Source organism: Acinonyx jubatus, chromosome B2 (genome assembly GCF_027475565.1).
Source record: "Acinonyx jubatus isolate Ajub_Pintada_27869175 chromosome B2, VMU_Ajub_asm_v1.0, whole genome shotgun sequence".
In the NCBI taxonomy this organism is placed as follows: Eukaryota; Metazoa; Chordata; class Mammalia; order Carnivora; family Felidae; genus Acinonyx; species Acinonyx jubatus.
This window is the reverse complement of record NC_069385.1, coordinates 96,328,409-96,351,509: the sequence shown is the minus strand read 5'-3', so window position 1 is coordinate 96,351,509 and position 23,101 is coordinate 96,328,409. Positions and strand designations below refer to the sequence as shown.

The window sequence follows — 23,101 nt, the reverse complement described above, 5'->3', positions numbered from 1 at the left end:
GATTCTGTGTCTCCCTCTCTCTCTGTCCCTCCCCTGCTTTTACTGTGTCCATCTCTCTCAAAAATAAACATTTAAAAAAATTTTTTTAAATTATAGAATCAGAAAAATAGGTTAGAGAAGCCAAGGATACAAAAGTATAATGCATTCCATGTGGCCTGTGGCCTACTTCATCAAGGGGCTGGTCCCAATGCAGGTTGGCTGAAACTGTACTGTCACATTTTCTGATCCATCTCCTTTGATGTGGGAATCAAAGGCAAAAGAAAAACTTTCCTTACAACTTTTAAATTTCCTTACGACTTACAGCCCATTGATGAGTCCTTGAGACAAGCAGAGTGACCTTCCTTTAAGAACTCAAGTGCCTCGATGTTAATACTTTGCTAAGGGCAAAAGGCAATCTTAGCTTAATATTATCCTAACCTCCAGGATCCTGTAAGTCTCCTTTAATATATAAAAATACCTTTGGAAACTTTCTTTATCTCAAACCCCCAAGATATATGTTAGCAATCATCCTCTAAGCATATGGCCCACTGATATACATCTGAAGGGTCTCTTGATTGAGGTTTTACTAGACAGTAATAAATGACCCATCTCTTCCTAACAATAGCTAGCCCCCTCAAGGTCCTGGAAACCTTGCTTCCAAAATTCCTAAGAGACTTACGCTATCCCTAACCCCCTCCCAACTTGAAAGTATATAATCAATTGCTCCTCACAACCCCAGTGCAGTTCTTTCTGCCCACGGGTCCTGTCCCCATGCTTTAATAAAACCACCTCTTTGCACCAAAGACGTCTCAAGAATTCTTTCTTTACCATTTTCTCTGAACCCCAATATTTCCACATCATCCTTCACAGCCACATCCTATTTCAGGCTTTCTCACTGTTAGGGCTGTTTATTATTCAGATGGCTACTAGAAATGCCTCGAGTGCTTCATACAAAGTCATTGAAATAATCCTGAATCACCACAGCTGATTTATTTTTATTCCATCTCCAAGACACAATCAGAGTTGACTTGATGGCAACCCATGACTTTCTCCAAATGTGTAAGCTAGAAAAGGCACAGGCTTTGGGCACATGTTGAATAGGGCGGCTCTAGCAAGAACTACTGACTGCACTTATAACCAAATCCAGAAGAGGGCACAAGGCCTTAGCTCAAGTCCACATATGGTAATAAAAACATGGACATGTCAGCAGAGGCCCTAAGTTTCCAGAAGGTTGAACAGGAATCATGTGACATAAGATACCAACACCCTCCTCACCAACTCTCACAATTTCCAATCTCTAAAACGACCCTAGAGAGGTGCCTGGGTGGCTCAGACAGTTAAGTGTCCAACTCTTGATTTTGGCTCAGGTCATGATCTCATAGTTCATGGGTTTGAGCCCCATGTTGGGCTCTGCGCTGACAGTGAGGAGTCTGCTTGGGATTCTCTCTCTCCCTCTCTGTCCCCCCTGGTTTGTGCATACTCTCTCTCAAAATAAATAAACATTAAAAAAATTTTAAAAATGAAGCTACCCTAGGAGCTGCAGATAGAGGGGGGAGGTGAGCTTTACCTGCCTCCAAAGAACCCTCTCCAGATTTTTTTTTTTTGCCCTAAACAACCAAGTAGCTTCCACTGCTATTTCCTGCCTCTCATCTCTCTCCCTTCCAATTCCTTCTGAAGAAGTGAGAGTCAAGGTCATCATCTGATTCCCCAGAAGCAGTGATCACCAGATGCCAGCATAGCATCACCTGTTAGACCCAAGTTCAGGCCCTAATTATACCTACAGTACTACGGTACTTACCTGACCCCTGTCCTGCTCCCCACAGACTCACCCCGCTCATGTTTAATCTTCCTAAAATTGTGCTTTAATCATACCTCTTCTAGTTAGACCTCCACAAGCACAAAAACTGGAGTTTAAACACAGTGGCTATCTAGAATGTTCTGGCCCCAGCCTCTTTTCCAGCTCTATCTTATATTTCTCTTATATAAATCCCCAAATCCAGTCCAACGGTTCTCAGTACTTTTACTAATTCCACTTATCATACCTAACTTCTGCTGCTTAGTCAATTCCTGCCAATATTTTATTTTGTTTAATGTTTATTTATTTTTGAGAGAGAGAGAGAGAGAGACAAAGCACAAGTAGGGGAGGGGTAGAGAAAGGGAGAGAGACACAGAATCTGAAGCAGGCTCTAGGCTCCGAGATGTCAGCTCAGAGCCTGACACAGAGCTCGAACTCACAAACCGTGAGATCATGACCTGAGCCGAAGTCAGATACTTAACCGAATGAACCACCCAGGGGCCCTGCCAATATTTTAAAGCCCAATCTGTGAAACAGTTATCCCATGACCACCCTAGGCGGGGTATGGACGCTCTCTGTTCTCTGAATTCCTATATTGCATAAGCTATATGTCATATATAAATATCACTCATTCATGTATTCATTAAAATGCATTCAGATGCCATTCTCCAGGAGATATTCTAGACAGATGACATAGCCCCCAAATAAGGTGTAGGAAAGGAAAGGAAGAGAAGACATTACCAATTTTTGTTTATTCTAAGCACGTCATTGTGCCATGTATTTCCATGTGTCAGTTCAGTTCATCCTCACAACTCACTGAGGTAGCTACACTTTACAATAAGAAATCTGAGTCTCACAGAGTTAAACAACCTGGCAAAGATTACCTAATACGCTTTTTGTTTTTTGTTTTTATTTTCCACTGTTCCTGACCCCTCTCAGACTCTCTGCCCACGTCTCCCTTGCTCTCTCCTTGGGATGATGATCTCTGTACTTCGAATCATCCAAGCCCCTTTGCCTTCTGGCTTCTAGTTAGGGTAGGTCAATGGAAACCTACAACCTATACACACTCGCCCTGCTCCCTTCCTGACTCACTGAATTCTGGCTGTGACTTCACTCCTCCATCCCAGTTCCTATGAAAGGTTCTTTCATGGCCCCAGCAATTCTTACCAGGATGCAGGAAGACCAGTGCTATCTGCCACCTCTTCAGGCTAGGAATACTAGGTAGGCAGGCTCCACCGGAAGGTTAGTGACGCACTTAGCCCTGCCCACACCTCTGTAAACAGTCCTTTCATTAAATTCTCTTCAGTTAAATTATCTTACGTGCTACCTGTTTCCTGCCAGGTACACAGAGAAGAACTTGAACCCATGTCCCTCTTACTACAGAGGCTGACTTTTTCTTTTAGGATTTTTATTTTTAAGTAATTTCTACACCCAGTGTGAGGCTCAAACTCACAACCCCGAGATCAAGAGTCACATGCTCCACTGACTCAGCCAGCCAGGTGCCCCATGCCTGCCTTTTTCACTTAGATAATTGCTATGCAGGAGATCTGTACAAAATGCTGAGGATCAAAACAAAAGGTATCTCACTGTGATAGGAAGGACCGGAAAAGCCTTTTCTGAACAAGTTGCTTGATCATGGGTCAGTCTTAAGAGGTGAATTGTAATTCACCAGGCAAACAAAGAGGGAAGACAGGCATTCAAGGACAAAACGGATGCCAATTTCAAAGTCACAGAGCTGGGGCACCCAGGTGGCTCAGTCGGTTAAACATCCGACTTCGGCTCAGGTCAAGATCTCAGGGTTCGTGAGTTCAAGTCCCACATCAGGCTCCATGCTGAGAGCTCAGAGCCTAGAGTCTGCTTTGGATTCTGTGTCTCCCTCTCTCTCTGCCCCTCCCCTGTTTGCACTCTGTCTCTCTGTCTCTCTCTCTCTCTGCCTCAAAAATAAATAAACATTTAAAATAAAAAAGTCACAGAGGAATATGTCTTATTACCCAAGGCAGTTATGTACAGTGCTCATGAGAGAATAATGGTGGTTGAGGGTTTCAAAACTGTGATGATACTCACTTACCCAACCTGAACCTGAAATCTGAGATTAGAAGCAACAAAGAATTCACTATATTCCGGTCAAGAGAATCAATGTGCCTATTTCCTACCTTCAACAGATCCCCATCACAGAAGATAAACCCAACTGTTTAGCATAATATACAATCCCTTGATGATCTGGCCCTGCCTGACCCAACCAGTCTCATCGACCAGCACCACCTCCAGCTGTTCCCTGAGAACGCCACACCTTGTCACACCTCTGTGCTTTTGTACATGTGCTTCTCATCAGAGATACAAACTCCTCTGTCAGGATTCATCTCAGGTGTCTGCTTCTCTGTAAATATTGCTGGCCCTCCAAGATGCTCAACATGCTTCCATGGTACCTTGTCCTTAACTCTACAATAGCATTTTCGTAACACAGACATGCATCATATTTACTTGCTTGCATGTTGGCCATGGACTCAGCTGTGCATTCCTAGAGGCCATGTACTATAGCAAGGTGGCAGACTGCAGAGATAAGTGCTTGGGTTCTAGAAGTGGGCTGCCTAGATCCAAATCCTAGACTCTGCTGCAAACAGCTAGGTAAATGTAGGCATGTTATTTATCCTCTTTGAGCCACAGTTTCATTACCCATAATATGCAAATAATAACAACATTTACTTGATAGGGCTGTCAAGTGAGTCCTATTATACAGTAAGCCCTCAATAACTGTTAGTTATTCAGGGCACCCAGGTGGCTCAGTCGGTCAAGCATCCTACTTAGACTCAGGTCATGAACTTGTGGTTCATGAGTTTGAGCCCTGCAATGCACCGGGCTCTGTGCTGTCAGCATGAGGCCCCTTTCAGATCCTATCTCCCTCTCTTGCCCCTCCCCTGCTCAGTCTCTCTCTCTCTCTCTCTCTCTCTCTCTCTCTCTCTCTCAGAAATAAATAAACATTAAAATAAATAACTGTTGGTTATTCAAATAACTATTTATTTGAATAAATAAATGTGTATCCCTTATTTCCAAATAAACAAGCTTATATTTGTTGAGCGTGAATAAATCTTCCTACCACTTCATATTAGATATCACATAGATACCTAATAGCTTGTTTCACTAAATCATGAAAAGAAGACTCTCATTTCTAAATATGTGCTTATTTTACAATTGTTTAAAGACAAACAGGACCTCTTCTGTAAAGGAACTTAGCTTCTTGCCATCATTGTTGGCCTGCTCACTGAGTCAGACATTCTCCCGGCCTTCTAGCAATCTCCGCATGTGCCCGCGATGCAGTTACCTCCACAGAAGGGCAGTTCCACTTTAATAATGTACAAAAACTTATTAACAAGTCAAATCTTGATGGTTCCCCTAGGTTGGCATAAGGAACGACAAAAATAGGCTCCCCCCAACATAAAAGTGAACCACAGGGAAACTTCTTCTAAATGCTAAAGCAATGTAAAACTATTGCAGTTATGAAATATTTTTTACAAAGTTTTCATGTGGCATTTCTAAGCCCCAAATCCTTGACTGCCACAGCCTTGGTCAAAAGTCCATGTGTGAGAACCTGAACCAAGAAAAAGTATCAGCGCACATAGAACAATGGGGTCAACAGGTGGAGACCGGCTCCCAGGTGAGGGCTTTTCCCAGATAAGGTAGCACTGCACCAACAGAGACGCAGAGCACTTAGTTAGAAGAGGACAACGCTGCCTGCTGCCGTGGACCCAAACGAAGGCCAAACCAGAGAAGGCTAGCACCCTTACCATCACCCTGGCTGACTGCAGAGAGCAGCACAGGCCTGAGTGGCCCAAGAGCCTCCTCCTGGAGAGGAGCCCCACCTTTCCCTGCACTGCTTCTCCTTTGCTGATACTAGGTTGGCTGCTGCCCCTCTTCACCAACTCCGACCCTGTCATTATTGCACCTCAGCCTGTTGACTCTGTGGTGCCTGCTCTAAATCTAGACCCTGGCTCTAATGGGGCTCAATATCCACCAGTTTTTAAATCACTCCATCTGCAGTGATCAACTCTGGCCTCTCTGACAACTCTCCGGCCCAGTGCTTTCTGTGAAATCACACTCCCTGGAATTCGTATGGGTTCATAGCACTTGCTGAGGATGACAAGACAGTACTCTGATTAGTTAATCTGGCAATTTTCTCAAAGAACAACCACGCCATGTATTTAATAATCTTCTAAAAGTTCTCTACTTACAGGCCTTCGGGTTGAAGCACCTTGAACGGAATGATAGAATTCTGGCTGGACTCGGCTATTTTTCTTGATTCTTCGTTTCCTCACTGAAATTTCTTGCTCACTCTGATGGTGAACTTCCACCACAGGTTTGGCCTCTTCCAGGCGAGCAGCTGCGGCCGCAGCAGCACGTCTTCTAAGATGCCGAGGGCTTGCTCTGAATCCCTGTGGCAGAAAACAAACCCAAACAAATCCAGATTTGTATTGAGTTAGTTTGCTGATCCTCCGGGGCTAGTTACACAAAGGGCTCCAAAAGTCACCAAGCTCAAGGAGGTCATTTACAATCCCAAAGGGAGTATATACGTAGAAGGAGGCTCAACCTGCAACGTTGTGTATTCTGTCAAGCACCTCAGGGTCTCAGGGCCCAGAGTTACTCTATGTTAAGAAATGCTTTTAGGGGCAAGTGGGTGGCTCAGTCAGTTAAGCATCTGACTCTTGATTTCATTTCAGGTCATGATCTCACGGTTCATGGGATCAAGCCCTGCATTGGGCTCCACGCTGACGGTGAGGAGTGTGCTTGGGATTCTCTCCCTCCCTCTCTCTGCCCCTACCCCCTCTCTCAAGATAAACAAATAAGCATTAAAAAAAAAGAAATTGCTTTTAATTCAGTTTAAAAAAAACTAGCAAGTGAGCACATTGATTTACTTTTGTGTATATAAGTCAGACTGCATGTGAAGAAGGATATTTCTTTCCACTCAGGCATGAAGCATGGCATACGAGCAGGACTGAATACTGTTACATGGCCAAGTGTTACTCTATATTCCTGAGAGCAGACTCTGAAGGTAAGAAAGCAGGAATATAAAACATCATTATAAAACACCATAAAGATTTAAAACTAAATGGAGGCAATGCAGTAAAGCAAAGAGTACAAGTTTAGCTAAACCATATTATGCATCTGGGAATATAGAACGTTGGAAAATACCAAAGAATTACATAAAATAGTCTCTGTCCTCATGTAGCTTACAATTTACTGAAGAACAGAAGTGCATGTATACACTGGCATGTATAATTAAGAGTTAAAGTGGGCAACTAAGGACACTCAGTGCTAGCAGATCTCAGAGGAGGAATCAATGAATGAAGCTGAAGATAGTCTATATTTGGCTTAGTTATGTGGGAGGCATTTGAAGAATGAATAGAATTTACATTCCAGGCAAGGAAAACAACATAAGAAATGAATGAATAAGTAAAATGATGGATGGATGGATGGATGGATGGATGGATAACATATTTATGCAGCAATAGGAAACACTATTTCATGATGTACCAGGAGGACCATATAAGTAAGCTATGCACAAAGTATGGTGGGAGACCAGAGTTTAGGGGGTGCTAAATGCTTCAAGGAAGGTTGCAGGTGTTCTGATTTTTAAAAGATTTATAAAAACTACTTAAAGACTGCAGTAAAAGCATAAAAGATGGAGGGTAAGAATTTCAGGAGAAGAAGCAGTATGAAAGATTAATATGTATGGGGGATTCCCGGTGAGAGACATGGGAGAAGATCTGAGGTCTGATTATGGAGACCCCGAATACCAAACTGAAGGACATGAACAAGGAGAAAAAAGACAAAAGTAGGGTGTGACCCACAGAGTCAAAAGAAGCACTGAGGTCATCAAAAATCAATAAGGAGAAGATGCAAATGGAGTTGGCAAAACACATTAGCCTGTTCCCATCCCTTCTCTGTGTGCAAGCTCAGCTGGGTCCTCTTGTGTCCAAAATAGTCCCAGAAGATCGCTACAGTTCCCACATAATCCAAGAGATACTACAGCAGCTAGGAGAGAGGAGGATTACAAAAAGGGAGCTGGGCCAATCACTAAAATGCCTTCTAGATCAGAATTAGGACCAAACAGAACCAACAATCACGCAGGCTGCCTTTTAAATATGCAAGTTCATGGACATCCTTCCCCCAACCCCCACCCCCGCACACACAGGAACACACGCACATGCTCTCTCTCCCCTCTCCTCTCTTCTTTCTGAATTAGACTCTGTAGGGGTAAGGCCAGGAGCATCAGTTTTTGGTTTGGGTTTTTTTTTTTTTTTGGTCATTCTCCTTCTCTTTTATTTTTATTTTTATTGACGTATAGCTGACACACAACCTTACATTAGTTTCAAGTGCACAAAGAATTTCTGTTTTTAACAAGCTCCTCTGGTAATTTTTCTGTGCTTTGAAGATTGAGAACTTCTAGGAGTCAGAGCTTAGTCTCACCACAAGGTGGCACTAACCTCCAGATCCGCTGAATTCTTTCTGGTTCAGAAATGAGTGCACTGGTAGAATTAACAAAGTACTTGCTAATACACTAACTTCTGTCATAGAGGGTGAGTGAGTATATTTCTTTGGTAAGAATGTAGATCCTCCTTCTCTTATGTTTCTATGAGTAATAAGCAACCAAATTTTGTTTAACCTGTATTATTACCAATACTTCTTGCTGGCCTACAAATTCTAAAAACACTTGGGAAAAAAGCACCATAAAACTCCCTTAATGAGATACCCTCAAAAAAAGTTTAAGAAAAAATATGTAGGTGCAGGGGTGCCTGGGTGGCTCCATTGGTTAAACATCAGATTCTTGATTTGGGCTCAGGTCATGATCTCATGATTTCGTGAGTTCAAGTCCCACCTCAGGCTCTTCACTGACCATACAGAGCCTACTTGGGATTCTCTCTCTTTCTCCCCCTCTCTCTTTGCCCCTCCCCCACTCACACTTTCTCTGTCTCTCCCAAAATAAATAAGTAAACTTTAATAAAAAAAAAAAAAAAAACATGTTGGACGTTGGTGCAGTCATTCCAGACAGCAATAATCCAATAAACCTGCATCCCTGTATCTACTCTAGAGAAATTCTAACAAGTATGAGGGTATTTAAGGTATCATATTATTTGTGATAATAAAAATTTTTTTAAAAGTTTAAAGCATCCTTTCTTAAACTTCATAATTTTCTTTACACCTTCATATTATTTCAAAGATCTGAGCACCACCATGTGATTTCTATTATAGCCAAATACACTTGCACTATTTTTAAATAACTCTTTATAAGCACTACAGTATACAGTACACAGACACCAGCCAGACTCTCTGTGTTCAAATACTGCCTCTGTCACTTCCTAGTTGTGCAATTTTCGAGAGTTACTTAGCCATTTCTTCATCTGTAAAATAGTAATGAAAACTAGAATTTATTTCATAGGGCTGTTGAGAAGAACAAATGAATTAACATATGTGCTTAGAAGCGCATCTGGCAGTCAGAGTGGCCAAAATGAACAAATCAGGAGACTATAGATACTGGAGAGGATGTGGAGAAACGGGAACCCTCTTGCACTGTTGGTGGGAATGCAAACTGGTGCAGCCACTCTGGAAAACAGTGTGGAGGTTCCTCAGAAAATTAAAAATAGACCTACCCTATGACCCAGCAGTAGCACTGCTAGGAATTTACCCAAGGGATACAGGAGTACTGATGCATAGGGCACTTGTACCCCAATGTTCATAGCAGCACTCTCAACAATAGCCAAATTATGGAAAGAGCCTAAATGTCCATCAACTGATGAATGGATAAAGAAATTGTGGTTTATATACACAATGGAGTACTACGTGGCAATGAGAAAGAACGAAATATGGCCTTTTGTAGCAACGTGGATGGAACTGGAGAGTGTGATACTAAGTGAAATAAGCCATACAGAGAAAGATAGATGCCATATGTTTTCACTCTTAGGTGGATCCTGAGAAACTTAACAGAAACCCATGGGGGAGGGGAAGGAAAAAAAAAAAAGAGAGAGGTTAGAATGGGAGAGAGCCAAAGCATAAGAGACTCTTAAAAACTGAGAACAAACTGAGGGCTGATGGGGGGGGGGGGGGGGGGAGGGTGGGTGATGGGTATTGAGGAGGGCACCTTTTGGGATGAGCACTGGGTGTTGTATGGAAACCAATCTGACAATAAATTTCATATATTTAAAAAAAAAGAGCGTCTGGCATATAGTGATACGTAAGTGTTGCTATGATTATTATGTATTTCACTTGCGGGAATAAAAGATATTCTTGAAAACAAAAGTATGTTATTAATCAGATGTAAACAGGAAAATGAATCACACCACAGGTGTGCACTACTGACTGCCACACATGAGGCACGGCTGAGAGACCAATCACCCTTAATTATCAGGGGAGAGTTCTTTTCTCCAGAGATTCAGAGCACTTACTCCCTAGTGAGTCAAACTATCTGGGTTTGAATATAAGCTGTGTCACTGAGTAGGTATGCAAATTACTTCTCTGTGTCTCCATTTCTTCATCTGTCAAATACATATAATAATAACTCTCTCATGGAGTTTGATGGTGCTTAAATGAGATAATCTATATTAGGTACTCACAACAGTACAAATAATACAGTAAGTCAAAAAATTATCACCATTATTATTACTATATCCTTTCCTAGACGTTGCAGCAGCAATTCACACATAATTAGGTCACAGTTATGACTACAAACATATGAACAACATGGAGTCATCACTGGGCAATCACCCTAATGGTTTTCCTGGAATTATAGGATTCTATGTTTATTAGATTTGCTTGTCCTAAATACTCTGAAAAATACTATTTTATTAATAAAATAAAAAAAATTTTAAAACAGCAGGTTTTTACAGAGGTTAACAGGACTTGATGGTGTCAATATAAAGTCCATTTTTGTCTACTCACTTGATCTTGCCTGGATACCTTTAACCAGTAGGTGATAAACACTTGGAAGTCTCTCAGCAGTGAATGTCTGCCATTTTTAGACCACCCCAATTTATCAGCACCTTTTGGGTAACAACTTCTCAAGAGATACAGTCTTGATACAGAATGCTCCACAGCCCACTCTAGATTTTGCCTCTTAATGACCTATACGGTTAATAGGTAGACACATGGCCAAGGCTCAACCAAGTAAAGTTTCTCTGCTTGGACAATGAATATTAAATTGAGGGATGTAAAGCCTGAAAAGAAAAATCAGTAGGAATTCATCAGTCTAGTGACTATGCCAAAGACCTTCTGAAGCTGCCTGGTTTAATCTGTTCCAATCATTCAGTCTTGCCTGTGAGTTTAATCATGTATTTGTAATAAATTTTCTTTTGGTTTACATCAGATTCTGTTGCCTGCAAACAAAAAACCCCAGTGTATACTCTTCTGTTACGCTTTCAGATGGTTAGCTCTTTCCCTTGAAGGCTGAGTATTCTGACTAACCCAGTTTAGTTGTATAGACTGGCATAAAAAAGGAGGACACATTAATAGTAATAATTTACTAACACCACTTAGGTCATAAGCTTATTATATGCCTTTCTTAAGCAAGCAAACTGAGGCTTATCAGGGCTAAGTAATCTACATAAGGCAAAAACTTGCAATTTCTTAGAAAAGCCCAGATTATAATTCAGGTCTATCCAATTCCAACTCAACACCAGTGCCCTTAGCACTCTGCTATGAAGCACAGATTATATATAGGATAGTAATGCATTCAGAGATAGTGTTCTACATATATTCTCAGGACTAAGCACCAAGGAAGTGCTCAGAAATATATGTAGGTTGATTAAAACAAAAAAAAGGTCTGTAAACAATTTAGATAAGTGAAGAAGAAATTGAAAAAGTTAACATTTTCAGGTGAGAATTATTGTTGGATAAGATCAAACTACCATCTAGTTTACTGATGAAGCAACTGAACAAATGGAAACTTAACACATTGAATCACTGAGCATTTAAATAGAATTGCTTTAGGGGCACCTGGGTGGCTCAGTCAGTTGGGCACCCAACTTTGGCTCAGGTCGTGATCTCATGGTTTGTGAGTTCAAGCCCCACATCAGGCTCTCTCTGATGACAGCATGGACCCTGGAGCCTGCTTCGGATTCTATGTCTCCCTGTCTCTGCCCCTCCTGCACCTGTGCTCTCTCTCTCTCCCTCTCTCTCTCTCCCTCTCTCTCTCTCTCTCTCTCTCTCTCTCTCTCTCTCTCTGTCTCTCTCTCTGTCTCTCTCTCTCAAAAATAAAATAAACATTAAAAAGTTTTTAAATAGAATTTCTTTTGAGGGGCAGGAGGTAAGAAGCTTGCCCCCTCCCTCAAACACAGATAAATATCAAATCATTCTTAACAGCCAAGAAATCTATTGGTGGTCTTAGAGAACAAAACTGCATATCTACAAACCAGAAGAAAGACCCATGGAAGACAGAAACTGCACAGAGTTTGTGGGAGAAAAGAGCGGCCAGAGGAGGGAGCCCTGACCATGGTGGGGACAGTGACAGGGAACAAAGAGAGAAAAAGCATGGAGGTGGTGGGAAGAGCAAAACACACTCAGGGGAGGGACTGCACGAGAAAACTATTCCCCAAAACCTTTGACAACGAAAAAGGAGAGGGTTACAATATCACCAGTTTTCTATAAAGAGCGGAGTGCAGATTCCAACATTTGAGAGGTCTGTGACATTGCCAGTTTCACCCCCAGAAGAGCTGAGCAGTGCTCTGTATCCCCAGGGTCACACAGGGAGAAGCGGTTGCTCTGCTTTGAGTACATTTGGTAGAGGTGATACAGCCTCTCCACCGGCAAAGGATCCTGCAGCCGACATCCAACTGTCCCATTCACCAGTACAGGTACAAACACACCAGCTGAGGGCAGCAATCCCTAGTGCCAGCTGTGTGGTGCAATTTATCATAAAATCCAAACCACTGCACGGTCACGCAGCCGTCTTCTGCAACAAGCCAACACCCAACACAATGCAGAGACCCTCCCCCAGAAGATCAGTGTGGATCCATGCCATGGGGGTCTCTAAAGTGTGGGGTTTTGACACACAGCTGTGCCTGAGTTAAAACACAGGAGTCCTGCACCATCTGGCAGGTGGAAAGCTTGAACACAGGATGAAGGCAGGGATCTGACTGAAACCAGAAACAGAGGTGAAGTCACTGTTTTCCCAGCTGTGAGGGCTTACCTAACAGGGGTAGCCACCCATTTCCCACTCCCAAGACCAGAGAACTGGGTGAAGCCGTTTTCTCTCCCACCCCCTAGCTTGATCCACCTCAGTGAGCTAAACAGCGTCACCTAGTGGAGAAGGGAGCTGCTACACCAAGCCCCACCCCCTTGCACCCTCCAAAAGAGGGATTGCACATAATAATCAGAGCAGCAGACCCCTCTCCCTGAAGACCAGCACAAACCCCTCACGCATACCAAGTGTATTGATGATAGAGTGCTGCAAAGCTTCAGTTCTAGGGGAAATAGGATCTAGCATCCTTTGGGTTTTTTGTTTGTTTCTTTTTGAGTTTTTTTGTTTTTATCTTTATTTTTGTTTGTTTTGTTTGCTTGTTTGATACAGAAAGAGCAATTTTTTTAATTTTTTAATTTTCTTTTTATTTTCTTTTATTTTCTTTCTTTATTTCTACCTCTTTTCTGTCAAGCTTCTCATAACAAGCACCCCAAAACATACCTAGCATCTAGCTTCTGATAACATATTTCATTTTTAAATTTTTTTTCTTTGATTTTTAAATTTTTATTTGGTTTTATTCTATTTTTCTTATTCTTTCTCTCCAAAATAACAAGACAGAGGGATTCACCCCAAAAGAAAGAACAGGAAGAAATGACAGCCAGAAATTCAATCAGTGCAGATTTAAGTAAGCTGTCTGAACTAGAATTTAAAACAAAAATTGTAAGGATATTGACTGGGCTTGAAAAAAGCATAGAAGACACTAGAGCATCCTTTACTGCAGAGATATATTAACTAATATATCTCTTTAGTCAGGCCAAAATTAAAAATTATATAACTGAGGTGCAATCCCAAATGGAGGCCGTAAAAATGAGGGTGGATGATGCAGAGGAGCAAATCAGTGGTATAGAAGATAAAATTATGGAAAATAATGAAGCTGAAATGAAGAGGAAACAAAGGTTACGAAGGAACCGAAGGCAGACTTAGAGAACTCAGTGATATACTAAAACATAGTAACATACGTATTATAGGAGTCCCAGAGAATTAAAAGAGAAGAGGGGGCAGAAGGTTTATTCAAACAAATTATAGCTGAAAACTTCCCTAATCTGGGGAAGGACACACACATAAAAATCCAAGAAGCACAGAGAACCCTCATTAAATTCAACAAAAGCAGATCATCATCAAGGCATATCATAGTCAAATTCACAAAATACGCTGACAAGGAAAGAATCCTGAGAGCAGCAAGGGAAAAAAGTCCTTAACCTACAAGGAAAAGACATATCAGATTCACAGCAGATCTGTCACAGAAACATGGCAAGCCAGAAAGGAGTGGTAGGAAATATTCTATGTGCTGAATGGAAAAAATATGCAGCCAAGAATTATTTACCCAGGGAGGCTATCATTCAGAATAGAAGGAGAGATAAAGACTTTCCCAGACAAATAAAAACTAAAGGAGTTTGTGACCACTACAACAGCCTTGCAAGAAATTTTAAAGGGGACTCTTTATGAAGGGAAGAAAAAAAAAAAAGACCAAAGCAACAAAGACTAGAAAAGACCAGAGAACAACACCAGAAACACCAATTCTACAGGTAACACAATGGCACTAAATTCGTATCCATCAATAATCACTCTGAATGTATATGGACTAAATGCTCCAATCAAAAGATATAGGGTATCAGAATGGATAAAAAAACCAAGATCCATTTATATGCTGCCCACAAGAGACTCATTTTAGCCTTAAATACACCTGAAGATTGAAAATAAGGGAATGGAGAACCATCTATCAATGCTAATGGATGTCAAAAGAAATCTGGAGTAGCCATACTTATATCAGAAAAACTAGATTTTAAACCAAAGACTGTAACAAGAGATGAAAAAGGGTACCATATCATAATAAAGGGTCTATCCAAGAAGGTCTAACAATTGTAAATATATATGCCCCCAACTTGCCCCTAAATATGTAAAACAATAAATAACAAACATAAAGAAACTCATTGATAACAATACAGTAATAGTAGGGTACTTTAACACCCCACTTACAGCAATGGGCAGATCATCTAATCAGAAAATCAACAAGGAAACAATGACTTTGAATGACACACTGGACCAGATGGACTTAACAGATGTATTCAGAACATTCCATCCTAAAGCAGCCGAATACACATTCTTTTCCAGTGCACATGGAACATTCTTCAGAAGAGGTCACATACTGGGTCACAAGTCAGCCCTCAACAAGTACAAAAAGACTGAGATCATACCATGCATATTTTCAGACCACAGTGCTATGAAACTTAAAGTCAACCACAAGAAAAAATTTGGAAAGACCACAAATACTTGAAGGTTAAAGAACATCCTACTAAAGAATGAATGGGTTAACCAGGAAGTTAAAGAACAAATTTAAAAAAATACATGGAAGCAAATGAAAATGAAAAAACAGTGAAAACCCTTTGGGATGCAGCAGAGGTAGCCCTAAGAGGGAAGTATATTGCAATTCAGGCCTACCTCAAGAAGTAAAAAAGGTTCTAATTACACAACCTAACCTTATACCTAAAGGAGCTAGAAAAGAAACAGCAAGGAAAGCCTAAATCCGGCCAAAAAATAGAAATAATAAAGGCTGGAGCAGAAATAAATGATACAGAAACAAAGAAACAAAAAATCAGTAGAACAGAAAATGAAGGGCTGGTTCAAAATGAATTTGGTTTATTCTTCTCAAACTGTTCCAAAAAATAGTAATCAAAGGAAATGGTTATGAAGCCAGCATTACCTTGATTCCAAAATCAAGACCCCACTAAAAAGGAGAATCATAGGCCAATATCCCCAATGAACATAGATACAAAAAAACTCAATAAAATGTTAGCAAATCAAATTCAACAAGACATTAGAAGAATTATTCACCATGATCAAGTGGGACTTATTCCTGGGCTGCAGGGCTGGTTCAATATTCACTAATCAATCAACATGATACACTGCATTAATAAAGAAAGGAAAAGAGCCACGTGATCTTGTCAATCAATAGAGGCTGAAAAAGCATTTGACAAATTACACCATCCATTCTTAATAAAAACCTGTAACAAAGTAGGGATAAATGGAACATACCTCGACATCATAAAGGTCATATATGAAAGACCCACAACAAATAGCATCCTCAATGAGGAAAACCTGAAAGCCATTCCTCTCTGGTCAGAAACAAGACAAGGATGTACACTCTCACCATTACTATTTAACATACTACTGGAAGTCTTAGCCTCAACAATCAGACAACAAAAGAAAATAAAAGGCATCCAAATCAGCAAGGAAGAAGTCAAATCCTCAGTGTTTGCAGATGACATGATACTCTATACAGAAAACCCAAAAGACTCCACCAAAAAATTGCTAGAACCGATACATGAATTCAACAAAGTCGCAGAATATAAAATCAATGCATAGAAATCTGTTGCATTTCTATACACCGATGAAGCAGCAGAAAAAGAAATCAAGGAATTGATCCTGTTTGCAACTGTACCAAAAACAATAAGATACCTAGATACCTAAACCTAATGTAAGAGGTAAAAGATCTGTACTCTGAAAACTAGAGAACCCTTATGAAAGAAACTGAAGAGAACACAAGGAAATAGAAAAGCATTCCATGCTCATGGACTTGAAGAACAAACATTGTTAAAATGTCTATACTACCCAAAGCAATCTACACATTTAATGCAATCTCTATCAGAATACCACCAGCATTTTTCACAGAGCTAAACAAACAGTCATAAAATGTGTATGGAACCACAAAAGACCCTGAATAACCAAAACAATCCTGAAAAAGAAAAACAAAACTGGAGGCATCATGATCCCAGATTTCAAGCTATATTACAAAGCTATAGTCATCAAGACAGTAGGGTACTGGCACCAAAAAAAAAAAAAAAAAAAAAAAAAGACATAGATCAATGGAGCAGAATAGAAAACCCAGAAACGGTCCCACAACTATACAGTCAACTAATCTTCAACAAAGCAGGAAAGAATATCCAATAGAAAAAAGCCTCTTCAACAAATGGTGTTGGAAAACTGGACAGCAACATGCTGAAGAATGAACCTGGACCACTTTCTTACACCATACACAAAAATAAGTTCACAATGAATCAAAGACCTAAATGTGAGTCAGGAAAACCATCAAAATCCTAGAGGAGAACAAAGGCAGCAACCTCTTTGACCTCAGCCTGAGCAACTTCTTACTATACACATCTCCAAAGGCAAGGGAAACAAAATCAAACAACTATTAGGACTATTAGGACTTCATCAAGATAAAAAGCAAAGGAAACAACCAATGAAACTTAAAAGGCAGACTACTGACTGGAGAAGATATTTGCAAAAGACAAATCTGATACGGAGTTAGTATCCAAAATACTATAAGGAACTTATGAAACTTAACACCCAAAAAACAAATAACCCAGTTATGAAATGGGCAAAAGACATGAACAAACACTTTTCCAAAGATGACATCCAGATGGCAAACAGACACATGAAAAGATGCTCCACCTCACTCATCATCAAGGAAATGTAAATCAAAACTCAATGAGATACCACCTTACACCTGTCAGAATAGCTAAAATTAACACCACAAGAAACAACAGGTGTTGGTAAAAAGGGGAACTCTATTGCACTGTTGGTGAAAATGCAAAGTGGTGCAGCCACTATGGAGAACAGTATGGAGGTTCCCCAAAAAACTAAAAATAGAACTACCCTAGAATCCAGCAATTGTACTATTAGGTATTTGCCCAAAGGATACAAAAATACAGATTCAAAGGATTAATGCACCCCAATGTCTATAGCAGCATTATCAACAATAGTCAAAGTGTGGAGAGAGCCCTAATATCCATCGACTGATGAATGGATAAAGAAGATGTGGTACACATGTGGAATATTACTCAGCCATCAAAAATAATGAAATCTTGCCAGTCACAACAACGTGGATAGAGCTAAAAGGTAATATGTTAAGCGAGGTGAGTGAGATGAGAAAGACAAATACCATATAATTTCACTCATGTGGAATTTAAAAAACAAAACAGATGAGGGGCACATGAGTGGTTCAGTTGGTTGAGCGACCAACTTTGACTCAGATCATGATCTCACAGTTCGTGAGTTCAAGCCCCACTTTAGGTTCACTGCTGTCAGCACAGAGCCCACTTTGGATCCTCTGTCCCCCTCTCTCTGCCCCTCCCCTGCTTGCGCCCTCTCAAAAATAAACATTAAAGACATTTATTTTCCTCAGAAGAAGAGGAAAGAGGAGAGAGGGAAACAAACCACAAAAGACTCTTAATGATAGAGAACAAACTGAGGGTTGATGTTAGGGTGTGGGTGGGGTATGGGTTAAAAATGAGTGATAGGTATTAAGGAGGGCACTAGTTGTGATGAGCACTGGGTGTTGTATGTAAGTGATGAATCACTGAATTCTACTCCTAAACCGATATTGCACTATATGTTAGCTAACTAAAATTTAAATTTAAAAAGTTTCTTAAATAAACAACAAAATAAATAAAATTGCTTTTGTGTTGTTGCTATACCTGAGAACGCCAAGGTTGAGGTTAAGTATACATGATACAAATTGACCATATACAAATATTATGATACTCAATAAGCTGATATTTTCATAAAGTATATAGTAATTCCTCATAAAAACTCTTTGATTCTCTTCATCCAAGCTAGAAATAGTGTATAGCAGAAGTTCTTGGGTCCATGGATAAAATTCTAGGCAAATCAAGAGGACAACTTATTTACTTGGATGGGGAAAAATCATGGCTTTACTTTCACTGACTGCTACTTGAAATTTGCCATCACTCAATTATGAATGTAGGCTATAAACCTGACACTATTAGCAGTATTGGTGACTTTTGCCACCAAAAGGAATCAAATATATTTACATATTTAATTATAGTCACTGCAGGTATTTGAAATACCATTTATAATCATCATTACTTCAAAACCACAGTAGTCAATATATCTGCCACTAAAACTTATTATTTAATTCATTAATAAAGAAGTACATATACTGCTCTGTCCAAACTGTTAATAATTTATAATCTTTCAATATAATTGGATTCCTTTATAATTACACACACACACACAAACACACACACACACACACACACACACATAATGTTATGCATTTAAAACATTCTGAAACTGAGTCCCTGGGCTTCACTAGACTGCCAAAGAGGTTTATGGCATAAAATGGGTCTAGAATAGAGAAAATCTCAGAAATGAGTTTATGACAAATACTGTTATATGTTAGCTGCTCACCAAAACCCATGCTTACCTCTTTTTCCTGGGCACAAGCTAAGCTGGACATTTCCCAGCCTCCCTCGCACTTAAGTAGAAGCAACAGGTAGAACTAAGTTCTAGCCAATGAAATATGAACATAAGTAATGTATGCTTTTTTTAATTTTTTTTTAACATTTATTTATTTTTGGGAGACAGAGAGAGACAGAGCATGAGCAGGGGAGGGGTAGACAGAGAGGGAGATATAGAATCCAAACTAGGTTCCAGGCTCTGAGCTGTCAGCACAGAGCCTGACGTGGGGCTCAAACCCTCAAACTGCGAGATCATGACCTGAGCTGAAGTCGGACGCATAACCAACTGAGCCACCCAAGCACCCTGTATGTTTTTTTTTTTTAAGTAGACTTCACACCCAGAAAGGAGCTCAATGCAGGGCTTGAACTCACGACTCTGAGATAAAGACCTGAGATGAGATCAAGAGTTGAAAACTTAACTGACTAAGCCACCCAAGCACCCCAATTTATGCCATTTCTGGAACTAGCCCATGAATACTTCCCACAGCCACTTCTCCATGCTCTTCTCTTTGGGCTAAGATGACCTTCAGAGCAGATTTGAAAGTCACATATTGAAGACAGTAGTGACTTTATCATACCTGAACACCTGCGTGGAGGAAGCCACTTTGCCAAACTGTTCGCCCACTACACCCTTAAATGAATGACAAACATATTTCTACTCTGTTTGAGCTATTAAAGTGTATATTTGCTATGAAAGCTTGCATTACCCTAATTCAGTGGTTCTTAAACTTTATCAACAATCAGAACCACCAGGAACTGGTTAAAACACCAAGTGCTGGTCCCCACCCCTGGATCTTCCAATTCAGTAAATCTGGGATGGGGGCTGAGAATTTGCATTTCTTTTTTTTTTCTTTTTTTTTTAATGTTTGTTTATTTTTTAGAGAGAATGAGAGAGAGAGAGAGAGAGTAGGGAAGGGGCAGAGAAAGAGGAAAACACAGAATTTGAAGCAGGCTCCAGGCTCTGAGCTGTCAGCACAGAGCCCGATGCAGGGCTCAAACCCACAAACCATGAGATCATGACCTGAGCCGAAGTCAGAAGTTTAACCAACTGAGCCACCCAGGTGCCCTGAGAATTTGCATGTCTAACACATCCTCAGGTAATGCTGATGCTGCCATCCCATGACTATACTCTGAGAATCCCTGCTCTAATACCAGCTCCTGCCCCTTGCTGTATCATCAGTGAGCGATGTTGGTCATGATAACACTGTTCCTTATTGTACTATGTGCAGTAGGACCTTCAAGATTAAAGCAACTTTGTCATTTGTGGTTTTAATAATCCTACATTAAAAGAATGACGATGGCTAACATTAACAATTCAGGCAACAACACATGTAGGTGAGGATGCAGAGAAAGACGATCTCTTTTGCATTGCTGGTGGGAATGCAAACTGGTGCAGCCACTCTGGAAAACGGTCTGGAGGTTCCTCAAAAAATTAAAAATAGAACTACCCTACGACCCAGCAATTGCACTACTAGGTATTTATCCAAGGGATACAGGTATGCTATTTCAAAGGCACATATGCAACCCAATGTTTATAGCAGCACTATCAACAATAGCCAAAGTATGGAAAGAGCCCAAATGTCCAGTGATGGATGAATGGATAAAGAAGATGTGGTATATATATATACAATGGAGTATTACTCAGCAATCAAAAAGAATGAAATCTTGCCACTTGCAGCTATGTGGATGGAACTAGAGGGTACTATGCTAAGCGAAATTAATCAGAGAAAGACAAATATCATAGGACTTCACTCATATGAGGACTTTAAGACACAGAACAGATGAACACAAGGGAAAGGAAGCAAAAATAATATAAAGACAGGGAGGGGGACAAAACATAAGAGACTCTTAAAAATGGAGAACAAACAGAGGGTTACTGGAGGGGTTGTGGGAGGGGGGATGGGCTAAATGGGTAAGGGGCACTAAGGAATCTACCTCTGACATCATTGTTGCACTATATGCTAACTAACTTGGATATTAATTTAAAAATAATAAAAGAAAAAAGAAAAGAAAAGAAAAAGAAAAAATAGTGAACACTCAAAAAAAAAAAAAAAAAAAAAAAGAATGGCCATGGAAGCCACTCTATCAGCTGGGTAAGAAATAATATATCTAGAGCTACATTTTTATTTTCAGAGAATGTATTCTCTGACAAATAAGGGATAATGGGGCAAAATATTACCTTTTTAAAGTCTTACTTTCTAATAATCATTCTTTGGTATAGATAGTTTCTAGAGGTATGGTGATAGCAAGAAGTCAGTTTCTAATTTTTAAAAAGTCTAAGGAATTGAACACTTATTTTAGATAAGGTTTCCCAGATTAGCACTGTAGTGTTTCTTTTATACTGACTATATGCTATCAACTGGTTATTAGTTCCTGCTAATCAGAAGCTCTGATTGGGGACAGAGAACATTGATAATTTTTCTAATTGCAAGTGAATTCTAACTTAAATGCAGTTTTGTAAATAGAAATCTTTTAAAACATCTTACAGATGTCAATCATTCCCTTCTTGGACCCATGCCCCACCCACATGCTGCCTGGGAAAGCATGTTTTGTACCATGGCATCCCACCCCTCTCGGTCATGGTTGCTGGGTCTTGATACTTGAGCTGTGTACCTCTCCTTAGAGTTTGAGAGAGAAATACCAAGAGCCTGGACCACTTAGCACAGAAGTTAAAACTGAAAAAAAAAAATCATTTGTAGACAAGTGATGAAACTCTAATATGTACATGCATAGTCTAGGATTCTTACTTTTTTATTTATTTTTCTTTTCTTTTAGTTTAGAGAGAGAGGGGGGCAAGGGGCAGAGGAAGAGAGAAAGAGAATCTTAAGTAGGCTCCATGCTCAGTGTGAAGCCTGACTGAGGGCCCGATTCCACAACCCCAGGATCATGACCTGAGCCAAAACCAAGAATCAACAGACTGAGTCACCAAGGAGCCCCTATATTCTTTTTAAAATGTAGATTGTGGGACCTGAGATTCTGAGTTTCTAACAAGCTTCCAAGCTTCTAATCTGTTAATCTGCAGAGCTAACCTTGGGTCACAAGGTTGTAGAAGCCTGATAGAAACTCTGTGGCTCTTGTCTAGGCTGACAGGAATGGGGCATAGAAACCATGGTGAGGAGAAAACAATCAGTTGATAACAGAAGGAAAAGCTGAAGCCAATGGAGTAGTTCTGAGCCCCACCTTTGGCATTCACTACAGGGAGGAGTGAGGCCTTGAAACCACCACCAGCTCTCCACGCATCCCTGCGAAGCCAGCATCAACTATGAATCTTTTTCTTAAATTCCACTAAATGACACATACATCCTTACAGCATACCCTAAAATACAGTTGGTCTCTGATTCTGCACCCAAATGAGCCTAAGACACAAAACATGGCCTCCATGGTTGGGGCAGGGAAGAGAATAAAAGCAGACTTTGAGGTTAAAACTATTGGAAATACATCTCCTGTAAGGAGCTTAAAGTGCTTTTTAATTATAACTGTTAGATTAACCTAAGCAGGGATCATAGCGTACACTCAGAAAACAACTATATTCTTTCTCCCTGCTGTCTTTCAAATCCACGATGAAGAGTTAGTTTTCTCCTAATGCTACACAAAATTTTGAATGGACTCTATAATTTTTCTGGTCATTCTCAGATAATTAAAAAGTCTTCTAGCCACTTCTAGTCACAAAACCAGGGCCATTTCAATGAGGTCATATCACTCTTCCTGGTTTCCTCTTACACAGAGTTTAAAGTGACTCTAGGCTCTTTTTCCCAAGAGATCCGTAAGAAATTCTCATGCATCCTTTGCCCCAACACATTCTGGGAAAGTAGGCTATTCCCAATGCAGCCAACTCTGCTC

General features: G+C 40.2%; 1 protein-coding gene across 19 annotated transcripts in view; it reads right to left on the bottom strand.

Moving 5' to 3' along the window:
- The window catches only part of DST (dystonin), a 490,174-nt gene that overhangs the window by 417,832 nt on the left and 49,241 nt on the right, over positions 1–23,101 (bottom strand). For all 19 annotated transcript variants that reach the window (XM_053222643.1, XM_053222633.1, XM_053222646.1 and 16 more), the window contains exon 3: positions 6,001–6,201. In XM_053222643.1, the coding sequence (XP_053078618.1) occupies positions 6,001–6,201 (201 nt within the window). The remainder of the gene's footprint in view (positions 1–6,000; positions 6,202–23,101) is intronic.